A 20,535-nucleotide genomic window follows, 5' to 3' on the forward strand; every position below is an offset into this window, starting at 1 on the left:
CGATTGTAAGCTAAGTTCTGTCTGTAGAGGTAGCTTTTTATTAAGTCTACTACATATAGTATTAACATCAGTATTAGGTCTACTACATATAGTATTAACATCAGTATTAAGTCTACTACATATAATATTAACATCAGTATTAAGTCTACTACATATAGTATTAACATCAGTATTAAGTCTATTACATATAGTATTAACATCAGTATTAAGTCTACTACATATAGTATTAACATCAGTATTAAGTCTACTACATATAGTATTAACATCAGTATTAAGTCTACTACATATAGTATTAACACCAGTATTAAGTCTACTACATATAGTATTAACACCAGTATTAAGTCTACTACATATAGTATTAACATCAGTATTAAGTCTACTACATATAGTATTAACATCAGTATTAAGTCTACTACATATAGTATTAACATCAGTATTAAGTCTATTACATATAGTATTAACATCAGTATTAAGTCTACTACATATAGTATTAACACCAGTATTAAGTCTACTACATATAGTATTAACATCAGTATTAAGTCTACTACATATAGTATTAACACCAGTATTAAGTCTATTACATATAGTATTAACATCTACCTACAGTATTCATATCAGGGAAATGCATAAGACAGCTTTTTGCTTTACCTCATCTGTAGCAGCTATAATATACAAGTACCAGTTAGAAACAGCTGCATATTGCCTTGTTGTTCAACACTATTTTTCATGAACCTTTTTGCCACGAGAGAAGCTTGGAGAGATATTATTTTGATCTTCAAAATGTGTACCATGAAAAGCCTCATGCATTTTTTATTGGCAAGATTTCAGGCTGAAAGCTATTGCATTGAAAAAGCAGAAAAGGAGAGTACAGTTAGAGTATGCTACAATCACATAGGCTATGCTGTCTTTGCAAAAAATATACACATAACATCCAAGTCTCAACCATACTAACTTCTCACAGCGGTTATAATAATACGGTATGGTTATAATATTAAGCTCCACCCATATGATGGTTATAATATTAAGCTCCACCCATATGATGGTTATAATATTAAGCTCCAGCCATATGATGGTTATAATATTAAGCTCCACCCATGTGATGGTTATAATATTAAGCTCCACCCATGTGATGGTTATAATATTAAGCTCCACCCATATGATGGTTACAATATTAAGCTCCATTCGTAAGCATTGCTGTTAAGAAAGTATGATTGGTAGAATCTTCCTCCAATTAAAATACTTATGCAAGCAGATAAAACTGCTGGCACTTCCAACATAGTCTCATTATGTTCACCTAAAGCACACTGACCAAATAGAGAATGTCTGCAGTCATCACTTTGTTGAAGTCTTATACACTGCTCTTCCTTCTTCAGCTGTGTCTGGCCATCCAGTTGCAAGACAACAAGCCATTTGAAAGAGAGATTCACCCTTCAAAACCGGTAAGCGTAGAGGCCTGAAGCTAAGCTGCTTTTACATCTAAGTTTTTTTTATACCGACTGTGTTAATAGTCATACCTGTCATTGTCATGTGATCTAAAGATTTTGACAGAGATTCTGATCAAACTTCATTAGATTGAAATGGCCAATAAAAACAAAAAGGGCCCTACATGAACTAAATGCTTTTTATTCAATGGTGCGCTCCATTTTCATGCAAACTGACACTGAATGTGCTAATGTTTTTGTTAGCTGTGAAACATAATTTTTGTACAAAATTTTCAGTAAAATAACACTTTTATTAGTATTTTAATCTAAATATCTTTGTTATTTATAACAAATAGTGAACAATTTGGCATCAAAAATGATGAACAATACTAAAACCATAAAAAGACAGTCAAATGCTGAAATAGTCGATTAATCTTACAAAAGATTGCTTCTCTACTCTTCTGTTGGTGAGACTTTAATACAATTTATAGTCCGTCTTTGAAAGTGGCTGCAAAAAATCAGTTCATTATAAAGATGATATAAACAATGTAATATGAGTGTCTTTTGTATGAGTTATAAGAGAAGCTTTTTAAACCATTTTTTCGAGATTTACGTAGCTCGTTGCTTGCGCAAACGGTCTGACTGACCAAAGAATAGTTATGGTCGCTCAGAGTATTATACCATAGTTCGACCAAATCATATGTCTAGTACAACTACAAACAAGTTTTCATCAACCAGTTTTTCATCACACATTAAAATACGATTGCTATATAAAAATAGACCTTTTAGATATAATGTGACTTTAAACCAACCTGAATAATAATAATGATCATAATGCTGGTATTAAATGGAAACAGGGTTTCCATCACTTACTCATTTACGATATACAATCTTTAAAAAACACCCTCTCAGCCAAAGTCCATGGCTAACTCTCGCCAATGTAACTGATTTAATAACCCATAAATTACTCATGCATTTGGCAGCTTAGAGAAGTGAAGGAAAAGCGTTCTATTTCAAAGAGAGAGCTGATCAGCAGCGTACCATTTGGTGATTTTCCTTATGGTAAGTACGTGATTTATATTATCTTTAGTCAGTCTGTTTGAACACTTATGGTAAGTACGTGATTTATATTATCTTTAGTCAGTCTGTTTGAACAAAACATGTTGGGCTATACTTTGCCAAGAAAAGCCAGTTCTTTATCACGGTAAGTGAATGCATTGTTTGTAATAACAAATTAATTAAACTCTTAAGTTTCAATGTTTGCAATTTTTCTTAAAGTTGTTATTTGGCGTGTTAACTACTTAGTTTAAAATCAATTTTACGATAACGCAAAGTTGGGATTTTCAATTAGATGTTTAAACACTATACATGCTCATTAGTACCCGCCATGTTAATGACTTTGTTTGCACTGGCGACAGCTGCTGACACAAACTCAACAATTCACTTGTAGATAAATCTCTTCTTATTTCTCTGAATTGCGACGTTTCCGTATTCCACGATCAAAATTTTTTAAGAAGTGTGGTATTTTTTGCTTTGAAGCTATAAAATAATTGACTTGAGTAGACTTGAGTAGACTTGAGTAAGGGAGCCTGGCAGTAGATAAGTGTATGTGCAACAAATCGCAGCAAAGGCCGTGGACCGAGATCTTTATATATAAATGTATTTAATGTATTTATGTTGTGATTACTGAACGCTTGTTATATAACAAATGCCTTTTGTGTATCTGTTGAAAGCAGCATGAAGAAGATAACTCCAGGTTTAATGATTCAGGAATACGTATCGATTACCCCGTTCCACGATTGAAGTTTTTTCAACTTTTGTCATGCGCATCTCAAATGAATACGTAAAAGGAATCCTTGAAGTGCGCTCACTCCCCACTTTACTCGTGTCAATTCGCTGCTTCAATGATCTACTCAAACCCAATTAGTCGTGAATAATGCAAAGGTTTTGTGCACTGCCTTTACTGCTCCACCAGTACAAGACTCAGTACAAGAGTTTATACAAATATTTGTCTGCTTCATTCATAAAGGGTTACAATAGAAAGCATGCAACATGTAATGAGCAGTCGGAGAACAGCTCTGCTCTTTTCTGTGAACGTTCGTGCTTATATAGCATGGAGCCCCTCTTGTTCCACTTGGTTGGACTCAGCTGGCTTGGCTTGGCTCTGACTGGCTTAACCATAGATATATAAACCTAGATTGGCCATTAATAGCTATTCCATCGGTTGCCTTGTCAGACTTAAATAGCATGACGTAATGTCATTGTATTGTACCTCATGCTTGACTGCACTGTTCTTCACAATGGAGCTAATGGGGAGGAGGTGACAAAATCACATTTATTTTTACATAAAAACCTTCTTGGATACATAATCCAGTAAACTAAAGCAATTCTGTGATAATATCTGATAACCACCATAGATTAAAACTATAAAAGCTACCTATGAATTGTTGCACACAAATCATGAGCCATCAGGGCTTTATTTGCCACCCTATTCTATCCCCATTCTCTCTTTTCCCCTTCTCCAAAGAAGAAGTGAGACGGGGAAAAGAGAGAAGGGGGAAGGAGAGGAGGAAGGCAAATAGCCCACCCACTCAAAGAGCCAGACCCTGGCTAGGTAAATAGACTAATATCATGCTGAACTAAACATGACTAAATATGATGAGTATGCAAGTATGTCTTAAGTCAAAAATGAGACCGAATGATTATTTTACAGCTGGCTATGTAGCTGGCTAGGTCACCAAACCTTACGTGTAATGATTGTATCACTAGCATCGTGGATGTTACCAACTATGATGTAAACTAAGCAACGAATTCCCTAATCACAGTCAAGAATCGTGGTGGCTTGACTTTGTCTTCGCCTGTGGTGATTGAGGTTTGCAACCACAGTGAGAAAGCGACGAGAGTGTTGCTTAGTAGTGCTGGATTGGTGAAAAACTTTCTCAGGCTAGCAATAATTGCCACCATGGACAAGTTGCTGAGGTTCAACATCATGCTTTTGTTTAAGTGTAATCATCAAGCTAGTAGCCTAGCTCGTGAGATAGTAAAGAGATATATTTCAATTAGAGCGCATTATGAAGCTAAGAATAGAGCTCGCATGGGTAGCTCGTTTGGTCTTGACCCATCAGGTCAGAGGTGCCCGGGTCAGGCCACCCGACCCTCGGGTCTTCATATACAAAGACACGGGTAGGTTTATGGCTAAACAACAGCGGTTGTATGTTGCTTTTTAAGTGCGATTGAAATGGAGTCGCATATAGTCGTAGCGTGGAAGGACCAGGCGAAATAAAACAAGGTGAGTCAAGACTATATTTTTACATCTGCGACAATAGTCTTTGGACTATGGGTTTCACAACGTTTTTTGGCAAGAAATAATCAACATGTCGTTGGTCTGGGAGTTCATGAAAAAGCCAGTCACAAAAGGAAAATACCAAGTTATTTGAACAACATGCAAAAGCAAGTTAAAGGTTGACTTGCAACAAAATTCACATTACAGTTATTTGGTATCATAAGATTCACCATGTCTTACTCTGTTGTGTTGTAAGTGTGAAATATATGGGAATGTGATTACACGCTCTTAAAACTAAAAAACGAACAGTTAATCGCAGCCACACGAGACCGCCGTAGTTTGGATTCGCTTTCCAAAACAGCTCAAATGGGACATAGTTGTTACAGGATGATTTCTGTTAACACCTTCATGCAACCTCATTCGTCGAAATATTTTCACACATATACTTCACGCATTCAATAAAACCATGTCTATTGTTCTTACGCGTCTGTTTTATCGTCATTGTAATGCCGTCACTTTTAGCACTGATATCTTATAACTTACCGTAAAAAATCGTTAAACTTTTTAACCTTAGCTCGAAGGAGTACATATCATTGTCTGATAATCATGACGAGCCTGTTGGTCACCTGTGATAATCAAAAAGTGCTGCAAAAATTATTTTCGAAGTATTGGGTCACGTGATCAGATTACGACTTGATGATTGAATAATGCTGAAACAAAACTGTAAAGTAGCGAGCATCTATATTTGATACGGGGTATTCGGTAAAAACCAAAGTGTTTGTCATAAACTAGTGCTACGATAAGTTTTATATTAAGTTTTTTATTGGCCTTTCAATTCACATGAGAACATCACGCGACAAGATGATAATCAAACTGTAATGACTACGTCAGAGAAATGAACAGATTCCAATCTATGGCGGCTTTTCGTTTTTGAGCTTTTAAGAGCGTGTAATCACATTTCCACATATTTGGCACCTACATACAACACAACAGAGTAAGACATGGTGAATCTTTTGATACCAAATAACTGTAATGTGAATTTTTTTGCAAGTCAACCTTTAAGCTACAAAGAAAGGTCCACCTAAATACTATTGAGGCATTTACAACGAGGGCATTCTGAGGAATTTAAAAGCGCGTTTAAGAACCTTCAATGCAGCAAATTTATTTTATTTGTAGTTTCTTTCACTAATACCGAAAGTTTTTGGGAAGTGATGAATTTTTGCTTTCCACTATGCTGGGTTATCTATTTCTATATTTGTAAAGTATTTCTTAACTAATCTCTTGTTGATTATAAAAGCAGTTGAAAATAAAATCTGTAATAAAAACCCTAGCCAAATCATGCCATTAATCTATCACCCATTGAATAGCATTGATCCACCAATGTCTAGCCATAAATTGTAGATTGCATCTATAAACCAAGCCATAAAATATACTGTAATGATTGGTGTGATAATGGTTTCTTTTATCTTAGTTTATTGATGTCACAACATTAGGCTGTAATAGAACTATCTCTTAACCTTAAATGAATAAAAAATCGCTCGTGCTGACCCGATCTGACCCGATTTTGGCCCTCATTGCTGACCCTGTGTCTGGTCCGACTCTGCATTCCTTGGTCTCCTTCCAGCTCTAGCTAAGAAAGCCATTGATTCCATTTCCCTGATCAGATCAAAACTTCACAGGCTCGTCATATTTAGTCATGTTTAGTTCAACATGATATTAGTCTTTTACCTAGCCAGGGTCTGGCTCTTTGAGTGGGTGGGCTATTTGCCCCGCTCTCCTTTCCCCCTTCTCTCTTTTCCCCTTCTCACTTCTTCTTAGGAGAAGAGGAAAAGGGAGAATGGAGATAAGAAAGGGTGGCAAATAAAGCCCTAATGGCTCATGATTTGTGTGCAACAATTCATAGCTTTTATAGTTTGAATCTATGGTGGTTATCAGATATTATCACACAATTGCGTTAGTTTACTGGATTACGTATCTAAGAAGGTTTTTATGTCAAAATAAATGTGATTTTGTCACCTTCTCCTCATTAGCTCCTCACTAACAACAGTGCAGTCAAGCATGAGGTACAATACAATGACGTTACGTCATGCTATTTAAGTCTGACAGGCTTTTTCCCTATTGGCCAATCTAGGTTTATATATCTATGGGCTTAACTCCCTTCATCTCGTTATTCCGCATGGCTGAGCACAGCCCGGCTCGGCTTAGCTCAGCCCTAGGCTCAGCTCTCAGTGAATCACATTCCACAACAATAACGAGTAAACATTTTCAGAGTTGAGGATGAATCTTTCATTAAGCTTTTAAAGTTATGTTATGTAAAATCTCTTCCACGATGTGAATCACTGCTAGAAAATTCTGCCAAATGACTCTAAATAAGCTCCATTGCTTGTGTATAGCACAGTTTGCAAGACTCATTGTGACTAGATTTGACTAAGTTTATTGATGCTCCTGACGTTTCTATTCAATCCTTGATACATGTAAAATTTGCTTATGTTATTATGGGATAAACTGAATTAAGATGGCACGTTGCGTCTTCATTTTACAATTTCCCTCTGCTAAACATTTAGATATTTTGACCAGAGAGTATTCTACACTATAGAACAGAGCCATAGCCATACCTTATGCATACTCCTGTTTCTGCAAGCGATACGGCTGGGAGATACAACAAATTAAATAATTTACAAATTTCCAAGATAATTGCTGACACAAATTTTTATTAGATTTTGCGCTAAACAATACAAAGAGATTCAGGAACATTTTGAATATTGCTGTAACAAGCATCTAGCTTGTTGAATATTGAGGAATAGAATTCCACGGATAGAGCTCTGTTGGCTTGTCTGTACCGACATACTCAGCTCTGTTGGCTTGTCTGTACTGACATACTCAGCTCTGTTGGCTTGTCTGTACCGACATACTCAGCTCTGTTGGCTTGTCTGTACCGACATACTCAGCTCTGTTGGCTTGTCTGTACCGACATACTCAGCTCTGTTGGCTTGTCTGTACTGACATACTCAGCTCTGTTGGCTTGTCTGTACTGACATACTCACAGCACACAAATTATCATGGTGTCTAACGATCATATTTCTCAGCAACTGTTGTAGCCTTAGATGCCAATATAGCCCGAACTCCAACAAACCCGATCACTCAACAATTATAAAAGGACACCATCACATTGTTTTGGCCTTTGTTCTGAATCAATCATTATTTATATACACTCTACTCAACTTTGTGTTAGCTACATCGTAACACTTACACAGAGCCTAAATGTTGTATCTGTCATTTGACTAAGTCTAGTTTGGTTTGCTTTAGCGCTGTGCCATTTTATTCTTACATTTCACAGCTATTTTATCATCCTTACTTCTTTTGCTCTTGCAGGAAACCTGTGTGAGATCTGCCAGAAGAAAGAAACAGGTAGGGTGTTTGTAAACTTTAAATCAACTTACAATGCCTTGTCATGCCATAGTATCACAGACATCTAAAAAAATGTTGCAGTCTAGCATTATAAAAATAGTTATCTAGCTCTACAGACACCAAATAAAGGATCAAAGGCTCAACATAAAAGGAAGATACTTTCAAATGTTAAAAATTCATATACCAGCAGCCTTTAAACTTACTGCGCTCTGTATGCTCGAGTTCGCTGGCTTGTTTACTCAGATTCTAGACTTGGCTGAATTAAAATTTATGGACTTAATTGGATTTATCTGTCTGTCCGTCTATAGCTATAGCGCAGGCTGATTATTTAACCAATGTGTCCACGCGTTACGATGCCGCTGTTAAGAAATATTTTTCGTAAGGTTCAATTACTATATCCGAGGTAATTCAAGGCTAATTCTTCTCACGCGGACAATTCTGTCGTCTGCGTATCGTCGTATTCAAAGTTTTGATGGATAGCTTTTGATGGAACAGTAACCTTTTTTATACACAGACGCGCGCGCACACACACACTTCCATGCAATAATTGTTATTATTAATTTTACTTATTCAGGGTTTTTATTTTGTTTCTTCAGTTCGTATTAAATGTATCATTACTGAATCATCTTTTATTGTAACCATAGCAACACTGACTCAATTGTAACCATAGCAACACTGACTCAATTTAGCTGCTTGCTAATTGTTTCACATTTACATCTTATTTCACATTTACTTTTTTATAGTCGTTTTATTTTTTAATTTATTTGACCTGTATAAAACATTTTTCTCATGATATGAAGTTTAAAAGTTGTTTGACAAAGTTTGAAAACCTTTACAGTTGTTTTCATTTTTTCTTTTAATTTATTTCAATTACACAAAACACTTTTCTCATGATATGTAGTTTGAAAGTGAAAATGGCAAATGTTGTTATATGTTAAATACAAATCAATTTTCTGACCAAAGACTTTTTTATTACTCGGGTAGCACAGCTAGTTGTATGTATATAATTATATACATTATATATATATCCGTGTTTGTCTGTTTTTTGTGTGTCCAGTTAAAGCAATAAAGATTGTGGAACAAAAATTTGGTTTGCACTGAATTTCAACTCGGAACCTCCAGGTCTGCAAACAGGCAAGCTTACCCACTAGGCCGAGCAGCTACATTACTATACAATGAAATGTATACAGTCATAATCCTTACATCTGTTGAAATACGCACGCTTGAAGTGTAATGGGCAACTTCACACATTACGTTGACTTGATGGCTCTTATTATAGTAAGCTTACTAACTTAAGTTACTAGCTTAAGTTACTCAAATTAGTCAGTTTGCTAATTTTACCATTGGCTAATTGTGCTAATTGGCAACTACATTACCTGCGACTGTTTATAAGTTGTTATTTATTACTTATGCAATGCCCAGCATTCACCTAGTTACTTATATAAATGCAGACTCTCACAACTTTTGGTTTCTACCTCGTACTCAATCTAATTACCTGCCAGGATCATGCAATAGCATATGGCCAGTTTCTAAGTGATATATAGAGTATTTCTTAGTTTTGAGTCCCAACTATCACAAAAAAATTGAGATGCCTTTGAGTGTTGCTCTGATATCTGAGTTACCTTTTGCACTTGAATAGTGACACACCATTTACTTTCTGCATGTGCCAGCAACGTACATTTGTTGTTCAAAAATAATTGTTTCAGGATGGCACTACACGAATTTCTAACTTTCAAAGCTAATTAAATATATCATTGTAATGCATCCTTAATCATTTAGTATAGTCACTACTTTTTAAAGCATTCCATGTGCATTTGCAAAAGTAAATTTTTGCACATCTAAAATAAAAACTAATGTTGCTTCATATCAATCATTCTTGTGTGTTATTGTCATTCACTCATGTTTTTACTTGCGAAAATTTTTTTTCTTAATAATTGTTTCACATATTCAAGCACTCGAAGTTTGCTTGCTTTTAATAATTAAATTTTGTGATAAAATCATCCAAACAAGGAAGATATGGCTGCTGTGAGACACTGTGGTTACCTAGCTACGGTTTGCATATAAAAAGGAAGATATGGCTGCTGTGAGACACTGTAATTACCTAGCTACGGTTTGCATATAAAAAGGAAGATATGGCTGCTGTGAGACACTGTAGTTACCTAGCTTCGGTTTGCATATAAAAAGGAGGATATGGCTGCTGTGAGACGCTGTAATTACCTAACTACGGTTTGCATATAAAAAGGAAGATATGGCTGCTGTGAGACACTGTAGTTACCTAGCTACGGTTTGCATATAAAGAGACTGCTACAAGTTCAAATTGTCAAACTACTGCATTGAGACACTAATTTTCAAATTCCAAAATTCAAGTAATACATCAACAGATCCGGGAAAAAAGCGTTTAATAATTTTGGCTATGGTAGCTTAGCAAAACATAAACTTTGCTAAAATCTATGAAACAATCTGGCGCTATAGTTACTGCAAAAAATTATGAAGTAAAATTACTTTTTTCTAGCTTGACATACAGTAACAATGTTAGTCAAGCTGGTGAAAACTGAGTCTCAGATGCTGTTAAGGTTTTGACAAACCTTTTTACATATACCTATACCATGAGACATCTCCCTATTTGTATTTCTTTACATTGTGTATATAAATTGGTTTTTAAAAATATTGCTTCCTATAAAACAGGGAAGGGTTAGATCCGCTTTTAAAATAAACTGAGTCCTATTATTCTGCTTAATTATTGAAATTGCTAAAGATTGTTTTATGAAACAACCGTATAAAATTACATTGAAAGGCTCAAATAATAATCAATCTCTTTTGCTAAGAACTAATGTACAAGCCTCCCAATGCTTTCTGCATCTGCAAACTAACTGTTAAGAACTGCACGTCAACCTATATGAGATATTCACTGTATATATAACAACTGTTAAATATTGCAGCTGTGAACTGCTCACAAACCTATATGATATCCTCTTTGTAACAACTGTTAAATATTGTAGCTGTGAATGACCCACAAACCTATATGAGATTCTTTCAGTAACAAATGTTAAATACTGTAGCTGTGAGCTGCCCACAACCTATATAAGATCCTCTTGGTAACATCTGTTAAATATTGTAGCTGTGAATTGCCCACCAACCTATATAAGATCTTCTTGTAACAACTGTTAAATATTGTAGCTGTGAACTGCCCACCAACCTATATAAGAAACCCTCATTCCAACACATGCATGAGGATGATCTTTCTCATGAAGACGTGGAAAGATGCAAAATATTTTTGTGAGGTCAATGGTGAACACCTGGCAACTTTCGATACCTTAGAGTCGTCTTTCTGGTTGGCGGGTCAGCGAAAGATCAATGCAGGTATGAGATCCGTGTAATGCTGACAATACTTAGCTCATGGCTGGCATTCAAAATAGGATTCACTGCTGCATATCACTATCCTTATCATTAATTTTACAATGTTCTTTTTGCTATGCATAGGTTTAGTATTATCAATCAGTAATAATGCTGCAGTAGTATGGTTTAGAGTCTTTGGCATTGTACTGTAGAGAAACTGACTGAGTTTTTCTACTTGCTCCTCAATAATCAAACTCCTCGAGTACAAGGCAAATGAAGGATGTACATTTCGCAGCAAATATATAAGGGTACAGTTAAATATGCAATAAACATCAGACTGCACTGCATGAGACTTCCCGGTGCTCTTGGTTGCTTCTACGGCGTCCATGTATCTCCTGGATGTAGCTTGGCTCCGCCCCTCGATGGTAAAGCCAACTCGATAGCCCACCCTCAGCCTACCGGAAGTGGTACCAAAGGCTGTGTCGTTTACCAAGTCGGGGCTTGGCCCAGGGTCATGGCATGGGCCCGCCTCGGCATTGGCCCACCTCGGCATCGGGTGTCCTCTCTAGCTCTGCCCTGGCCCTGACAATCAGCTACCATATCAATAGATATGCGTTATGAAATGTTCTTTGGAAGATTAGTACAGACAAACATGGTTCTATTTATAAGTCATCCTCAGTTTGTATTATTCAAGGTAAAGGTGTATCTATAAACACATGTAGGCTGTGCGGGTAGCATTGTTGTATGATAAGGCTTAGGCAGTGTAGGTATATTCATAAACCTTTAGACCTGCCTACACCCATCGACAGAATGCATAGCCAATGCGTACTATAAATGCAATATTTTCTGTGTCTACATACACAAACACCACTAAATGATGCATTGTGTCTACAATTTATTGACCAATGGAAATTAGCTCTGCCGTCTGAAGGTCATGATGTCCGTGCTGGATTTTCTAGTTGCGCTATTGAAATAATGTATCATCAGGATGTTTGTAAATTGTGACATAGATCACCGATGATTTGTGATAGCAACAGCATTGGTTCAGCTATGTACATAGCTATATCGTGCATTACTTTATTTTGCTAAAAACACTACAAATTGACGATGCAAACAACCAAGTGCAAAAATACCTTCAAGTTCATAACATACATTAAACTATAGAAAAAATAATTTTATCATGTTTGATCACAAAAAAATGTCTCATTTGTTCCATGAGGTATTCTAATTTGGGCCAGTGGTTTTTGTATATCCGTTACAAATGAGAATATCTTCGCCCATATATAAATAATTGTTTGTTGTGCACTCTGTTGTCATCATTGTTTGCAACTGACATGCTTGAAAAACAAATAAAATTGAATCGAGATTGTTATAATTATATCTTAATTTTGTATTATCAAGGATTATCGAATTGTTTGAAAAAATGCTCAATAGTAAAACTAGAGCTGACTAAAATCAATTTTGAGTAGAAGTTACCAAAATGGTTAAAGCATTTTACTGCTAGATAGTTTCGTGCATTGTAGGTGCACTCTTCAGGTAAAATGATCAAAGGTTGGTAAATGTATAAACGCAAGTTAAGCAATTATAGGTTTAAAATAAATAGAATTAAAAGACACTATAAACGAATGTTGTATGGTAACAGAACTCATGTAATGTGACCCAGTCTGTGTCTACGTGCATTTCTACATGTCGATATCATTTCTACTCTGTTGTTTAATGTTGATAGCTGTGGCTCGTGAACTATATAGAATTTTTCCCATTGACAGAGGTTGCAGAGTTTTGTAGATCGATTAAAAGAGGATGCATGCTTGAGAATTTTCCAGCTTATGTTATAGTTAATATCATTCTCTTTCAGCTTCCATATGCATTCGCTCAGTTTGGTGGAGTTTTTCTTATTGGCAGAATAGAAGGATGGTTTGTGGTTAGAATATCTTTTCTTAAATGATGTCTCAGTCGGCCCTACATATGATTGTTGTGAGTATTGTGCAACAGCTTGGTACTGTATAAAACACTCTCTGTAAAGCACTTCCTGTTTAGTAGGCATTGACCTGCGTTGCGACAATTACAGTTCTTTGTTGGTGTTGAAATTGGTTTGGACACCTTATTGTGCTTGTTTATAAGATCTATCATATTAGGGCTGCAGCTGTAGCTGATCTTTTTCGTGTTCTTGTTAAACAGTCTATGAAGCTTATGATTTTTTGGGAATTCTGAGTTTAAGATAGAGAAGAATTTCTTGCCAATTTTTGTGGCTGTGCTCTTAGAGATTGGTGGGTGAGACCATATAATTTTATGCTTTCGTTTTCTGCTTATACTGGGGTTGATGTTATGTTCCGTTGGTGTGTATGATAGCTGATGGTCGTAGCCGCTGTTCTTTAAGCCCTCTTGATAAGCGGGAACTGATTGTTGAAAAGATAGTGCATCGGATTAACTTTGGCACAATCTCTTGTTGAAAGCATTTGGTATGTTACGAAATATGCTCGGTGGGTGGTTGGATTTGTTGGAAACATGCAAAATTTTTAGTTTGGTTTACTGTAAGGCTTATGCTTGCTTGTTCTTAAGTCAAAAGTAATGTCAAGAAAATTGATTATTTTCTTGTTTACCTCTATGGTGATGTTTAATCTGTGTTGTTGAAATAGCTTGCACGAACTTTTCTTAAGCATTTCAATGTTGTGAGCGGTGTCTTTTATTATGTCGAGACCATCATCTCTGTATAGTCCAAAGTTCCTTCCATGTTTGCTGATGCATTTATGGTTGAGTTTAACAAGAAAGTGCCTACCAGAAGCATCTCAGTGCCATCGAAACACCCCATGGTCACATCAAATAAGTTGGCAGTAGTTTTTTTACCCCATGGTTGTCCCGAGCTGTATAGTATTGATTTTCTTGAGTGGTATATGATTTCTCTCTGTGTGCTATTGATGCATGAGTGGTTAGCAGCAAAGTTTAAGGCGCTATTGAGTAGTTCTTTTGATATACATGTAGAAAGGTAGAAGTTTATAATATCAAACATTATAAAAGGGTAATCGCTCTTGTTGGGGATACTGTTGAACCATTTAAGAACAGACATTGCATTTTTCCAGATGTTCAGGTCTAGTTTCCTGTTGGTTTCTTCAATCACTATGTCAAGTATGGTTTTGCTGATGAAGCCAATCTCTGACTTAGTGGGGTTTATTAATCGACACTTCGGGTTGTTTTCAAAATTTGGCTTGTGGTCTTTTAGAGTCAAAAAAGCTTCGTTTCTAGCAGTGGCTGTCACTCAGTGTTCAATGCCTAATTTTGTTGCAATGTTTTTGGCTGCACGGGTGATGTTGGATACAACGTTATTGTCTACTCTTGCGTAGTCGGCCATGATATTTTTAGTTAGTAAGTCCTGGTATTTCTCGATACTTAGTTTGTAATAGTGTGTAGTCTTATCTGCTGAAACAATAAGTGTATTCTTTTGTCTCTTTTGTACTCTTTCTTAAATCTTCTGCAAGTTTGCGTTGAAATTGGCAATTGACTGTCTTGAACTTTAATGCTGAAAGAGAGTGACATTAACCATAACATAAGCTGGAAAATTCTCAAGCATGCATCTTCTTTTAATCGATCTACAAAACTCTGCAACCTCTGTCAATGGGAAAAATTCTATATAGTTCATGAGCCACAGCTATCAACATTAAACAACAGAGTAGAAATGATATCGACATGTAGAAATGCACGTAGACACAGACTGGGTCACATTACATGAGTTCTGTTACCATACAACATTCGTTTATAGTGTCTTTTAATTCTATTTATTTTAAACCTATAATTGCTTAACTTGCGTTTATACATTTACCAACCTTTGGTCATTTTACCTGAAGAGTGTACCTACAATGCACGAAACTATCTGAGAATGCTTTAACCATTTTGGTAACTTCTACTCAAAATTGATTTTAATTTTGTATCATATTGTTTAATTATATGTAACTGTTACAGCCAATCACATATCAGTTATTTTTATTACTACCAACATTTTTGGTTGGAAACAACGTATTTACAGCATGTTGACTTTGCAAAGGACGCATTTTGTAGGTGTGTAGCCTTTATTTTCTTATACAGACGTACTCATTTGTGTAAACAATACCCTTTAATCAACAATGACTGACCTGTACAAGGTACATGTAGACACTAAAGCAGACAACTCTAAATAAAAATGAAGATTAGGATGTCCAAAGTGTGACACCTTTACTAGCTGAGCCAAAGGTTATCGCCGGACCATTTGTTGCCTAAGCCTCAGATTTTAAAGTCTTCATATCCAGTGTAATATGCTGAGAAACTATTAGTTATTCTCGCCATAACTTTTTGTTCAAAAGAGCCGATAGGAAACCTAGTTAAACTATATTAGTTGTAAGTTAGACTATACTAAGTGTAAGTTAGACTATATTAAGTGTAAGTTAAACTATAGTAAGTAGAGGCTAAACTATATTAAGTGTAAGTTGAACTATATTAAGTGTAACTTAAACTATATTAAGTGGAGGTTAAACAATATTAATTGTAAGTAAAACTATATTAAGTGTAAGTTAAACTGTAGTAAGTGTAAGTTAGATTATATTAAGTGTAAGTTGAACTATATTAGGTGTAAGTTAAACTATATTAAGTGGAGGTTAAACTATATTAAGTGTAATGTACCGATTTAATGTCACGGTTCGCTAATGACCGGAGCAAGTCGGATAGTAGAGGGTTGGATTGCACTGATGTGTTTGATGTAATAATATAGTATGTCGTTTGCAGTGCTAGTGATCTCTTAATTTTTACCATTGTCCATGGATTACGTATAATAGTAGCAAGCAAAACACACCGTGAAATCTAAAAGAAATGATAATAATATTAAGATAATGAATTAGATATAATAATATTGGCTGAAACAATAGTACTAAAACAGTGGCTGAAACAATGCAATAGTATTACAAAAACAGATTAGATGAACACATGTAAACATACACAAGGCACACATGTAAAATTATAGTAGACACAAAGAAAAATACAATAGTTAATTATTTACCTTGTGACTCCATTATAACTTGCTCGTGGTTTGAAAAGTTGTCGGTTGTAGTATATATAGTCTTGTATTGGTAGTTTATATAATTCAAACTTCTAACTTGACCGGGTGCTAAAAGAGCTTTGACAGCAAATCTCAATTTATTACACATCTCCATACACAAAAAGGCAAAAAGCTAATGTATGGAATTCTCTCCAATTGGTTGTTGGGATGGCAGCATCAAAAAACTGGCCAACTAGAGCCCAGGTCAGCTGTCATCAGCCAGCCCAGCAGGTGTCCACAAACAGGATGTCAGCGATGTAAAAGGTGGTATAAAGAGTGAATATGCTATGTTGATTTTCTGGTTGCTTTTTATAGGATATGCCGTTACTGTGGTTATTGTATGTGTGTCACTGCAAAATAATTGCATACTTTGGACAAGCTTTTGAGCTAGTTTAATATGGATTCTTTACATGTAAGTTAGATTATAGTAAGTGTAAATTAAACTGTATTAAGTGTAAGTTAAACTATATTTAGTGTAAATTAAACTGTATTAATTGTAAGTTAAACTATATTAAGTGTAAGTTAAACTACATTAAGAGGAGGTTAAGCTATATTAAGTGGAGGTTAAACTATATTAAGTGTAAGTTAAACTATAGTAAGTGGAGGTTAAACTATATTAAGTGTAAGTTAAACTATATTAAGTGTAAGTTAAACTATAGTAAGTGGAGGTTAAACTATATTAAGTGTAAGTTAAACTATATTTAGTGTAAATTAAACTGTATTAATTGTAAGTTAAACTATAGTAAGTGGAGGTTAAACTATATTAAGTGTAAGTTAAACTATATTAAGTGTAAGTTAAACTATATTGAGTGTAAGTTAAACTTTAGTAAGTGTAAGTTAAACTATAGTAAGTGTAAATTAAATTATAGTAAGTGTAAGTTAAACTAAACTAAGTGTAAGTTAGACTATATTAAGTGTAAGTTAGACTATATTAAGTGTAAATTAAACTATATTTAGTGTAATTTATGGTATAGTAAGTGTAAGTTAAACTATATTAAATGCATTTAAATGCATTCTGTATAAATAATAATCCTCAAAGGAAACCAATTAAGCTTACACTAAACTTTATTCATGTTGCTTGAAACAGGATGGTCAGGTGAAAGCATATGGTTAGGAGGGAAAAGAACAAATGGTTTATGGCACTGGACAGGAAAATCGACAGAGCTCATAGACACAGTGCCATGGTGTCTGAGTGAACCGAATAATCAAGGAGGAAATGAAGACTGCCTTGTTTCGGAATGTTCAGACAGATGCAATTGTCAGTTAAATGATTATGCATGCGATGCACCTCTCTGGTTTGCATGTGAGAAGGTTGTTAGCCCTTGAATTGTTCTCAATAGTTCAAAAGTTTCTGATAAAAAACTTTCTTTTTGTTCTTTTTGCAAAAAATAACAGCTTAACTTTATAGTGTAGATTAATCATAGACAACTGTTTGTGCATGATTCATCCAAAAGGCCATTATTATAACATAGTGTTTATTGTAGCTGAGGAATTGCAAATATATTGATACTGCACTACCTTTCTTTAAAGGATCAACACATATTAGTGTTGCACTATATTCCTTCAAAGAATCAACACATATTAGTGTTGTACTAAATTCCTTCAAAGAATTAGCACATATTAGTGTAGCAGTACATTCCTTCAAAGAATCAACACATATTAGTGCAGCACTACATTCCTTCAAAGAATCAACACATATTAGTGCGGTGCTATATTCCTTCAAAGAATCAACACATATTAGTGTAGCACTACATTCCTTCAAAGAATCAACACATATTAGTGTAGCGCTACATTCCTTCAAAGAATCAACACATATTAGTGTAGCGCTACATTCCTTCAAAGAATCAACACATATTAGTGTTGCACTATATTCCTTCAAAGAATCAACACATATTAGTGTAGCACTACATTCCTTCAAAGAATCAACACATATTAGTGCAGCACTACATTCCTTCAAAGAATCAACACATATTAGTGCAGCACTACATTCCTTCAAAGAATCAACACATATTAGTGTAGCGGTACATTCCTTCAAAGAATCAACACATATTAATGTAGCACTACATTCCTTCAAAGAATCAACACATATTAGTGTAGCACTACACTCCTTCAAAGAATCAACACATATTAATGTAGCACTACATTCCTTCAAAGAATCAACACATATTAGTGTAGCGCTACATTCCTTCAAAGAATCAACACATATTAGTGTAGCACTACATTCCTTCAAAGAATCAACACATATTAGTGTAGCACTACATTCCTTCAAAGAATCAACACATATTAGTGTAGCACTACATTCCTTCAAAGAATCAACACATATTAATGCAGCACTACATTCCTTCAAAGAATCAACAAATATTAGCGTAGCACTACATGCATCTAATGACTTAGTCATTGAATACAAAACATAATGAGATCATTCAGGTCATCACCAAAATAATAGCAAAGCGTTTGACCGCTGGTCTAGGGCTAGTAACAATGGCTAAAATTCCCAACTTAACAAAAGTTCTCAAGTCTACACGTTTATACAATAACAAAGACTGTCAGCTGTAGAAATAGAATTACAACACACAAAAATGACTATGAAAGATTGAAAGATAAAGTAAAGACTGAAAGATAACAAGACAAAAAGAAAAAGTCAAAAAGAACTGTTTAACTTTATGGTTACATGCTTGTTAGTAGACTTGCGGTTTGCATGAAGTGAGTTCAAATCCAGTGAAAAGGTGAAAAGAGATCCTCGTTTCTCAATGAAGGTTTGTTATTACTCAGACAATAAACACACCTTGTATTTCTTTGAAGCACCATGATACTATTAACTTCCACTAAAGTATTTCCAAGAGTCATTGTATTTTATAGCAGTTTTTATAGAAAGTGGCAGGCTATATTACGATGTGGTCAGTAAACAGACCAGCGTCCATCTTTTATAGTAGATTAGTTAAAAAACATCAATTATATCAGTACTTTTATTATATATTTCAGAACTTCATAGTCTTGGCTTTTGAATGAGCCTATATTCAATATACAAAGAATAATAGAACTATGAAAAACAGGGTGTCAAAAGTATGTCCTGCAATAAAAAAATACTTGGTTGTGGTTTCCACAATGTGATGTCATAGTTAGCATTTAGCCCTAGGTCGTCGATCCCTTTCGCTGCCATTGAGGCTGCGCTTTTCTGTGACAATAGGTGCTCTTAAACCCAGAAAACGGTAGTAGTAAACTAGGATTCTAAATAATCAACAATGCTCGGGGATCGTGCTAACACCCGACCAATACAAACACATGTTCTGGGTTAATAGATTTCGGGTGATTCTGGAAGTAGTTGTTGTTGTAGTAATATTATTATCTGAAGAATTCGTATCGTTTTCCAAATTGCTTTCCAAATATGATTATGCTTCAATAAATATACTGCCGTTGATAAAGGTAATGAAATCACATCGATTAAGTTGTATCTCTTGCGGGATCACGCGATGCTTGCAATTAATTAGCCTCAGTCGTGCCCCTCAACATCCCAATAAAAATAGAGGGCTAGTGCATAATATCATCAGGAAAACATAATATGGTGCTTGGAATCTGAGCTATTTATCATAGAAATATTCTGTACATGGAGAGCTAATGACACTGATTCCTTCGTCATTTTCATTGATTCTCTGGAGTTGTCCTACCTTCGCCTGCCAAAAGCGTCATTATCGTAGTTGATAAATAAGTGGTAAGAGCACACAACACCGAATATGAAAATTGTGATGTCATAATTTGCGAGCCTATTCCATTGAACACTTTTGTGGTAGAGCACTAGGAAAATCCTATAAACACCAACCAATGTCTGTCTCACCATGTCAAACAATGGCTCATTTGAAAGCCAAGATATTGAAGAACCTGAATAAGCTGAAACAGTACCGATATAATTGATGTTCTTTAACTATATATATCACTCCTTTTTTTCTTGCCTTGAACTAGGCTGACCTGCTCCTTATTATAATATATTATTACTGCCCACTCAAGGCAATCTGTGCTACTATAATAAAGCT

The 20,535-nt window shown here is 35.2% G+C and overlaps 1 protein-coding gene and 1 pseudogene across 1 annotated transcript; one reads left to right on the forward strand and one right to left on the reverse strand.

Moving 5' to 3' along the window:
- The first annotated feature begins 1,319 nt into the window (after positions 1-1,319).
- LOC137391973 (perlucin-like) lies at positions 1,320-17,959 on the forward strand. The gene is made up of 5 exons (XM_068078555.1): positions 1,320-1,439; positions 2,405-2,483; positions 8,077-8,112; positions 11,290-11,472; positions 17,595-17,959. Exons 1-5 carry the CDS (start codon positions 1,320-1,322, stop codon positions 17,831-17,833), a joined length of 657 nt encoding a protein of 218 aa, XP_067934656.1. The 3' UTR covers positions 17,834-17,959.
- On the reverse strand, positions 16,013-17,511 carry LOC137385478 (uncharacterized; annotated as a pseudogene).
- Positions 17,960-20,535: the final 2,576 nt, after the last annotated feature.

This window comes from Watersipora subatra, chromosome 1 (genome assembly GCF_963576615.1).
Source record: "Watersipora subatra chromosome 1, tzWatSuba1.1, whole genome shotgun sequence".
Lineage (NCBI taxonomy): Eukaryota > Metazoa > Bryozoa > Gymnolaemata > Cheilostomatida > Watersiporidae > Watersipora > Watersipora subatra.

Excerpts from the sequence above, each read along its gene's own strand:
- LOC137391973 (XM_068078555.1), top strand. The coding sequence starts at position 1,320 with ATGTCTGCAGTCATCACTTTGTTGAAGTCTTATACACTGCTCTTCCTT. Across the intron at positions 1,440-2,404 it reads AGATTCACCCTTCAAAACCG|CTTAGAGAAGTGAAGGAAAA; the intron begins GTAAGCGTAGAG and ends TGCATTTGGCAG. Across the intron at positions 11,473-17,594 it reads TCAGCGAAAGATCAATGCAG|GATGGTCAGGTGAAAGCATA; the intron begins GTATGAGATCCG and ends TGCTTGAAACAG.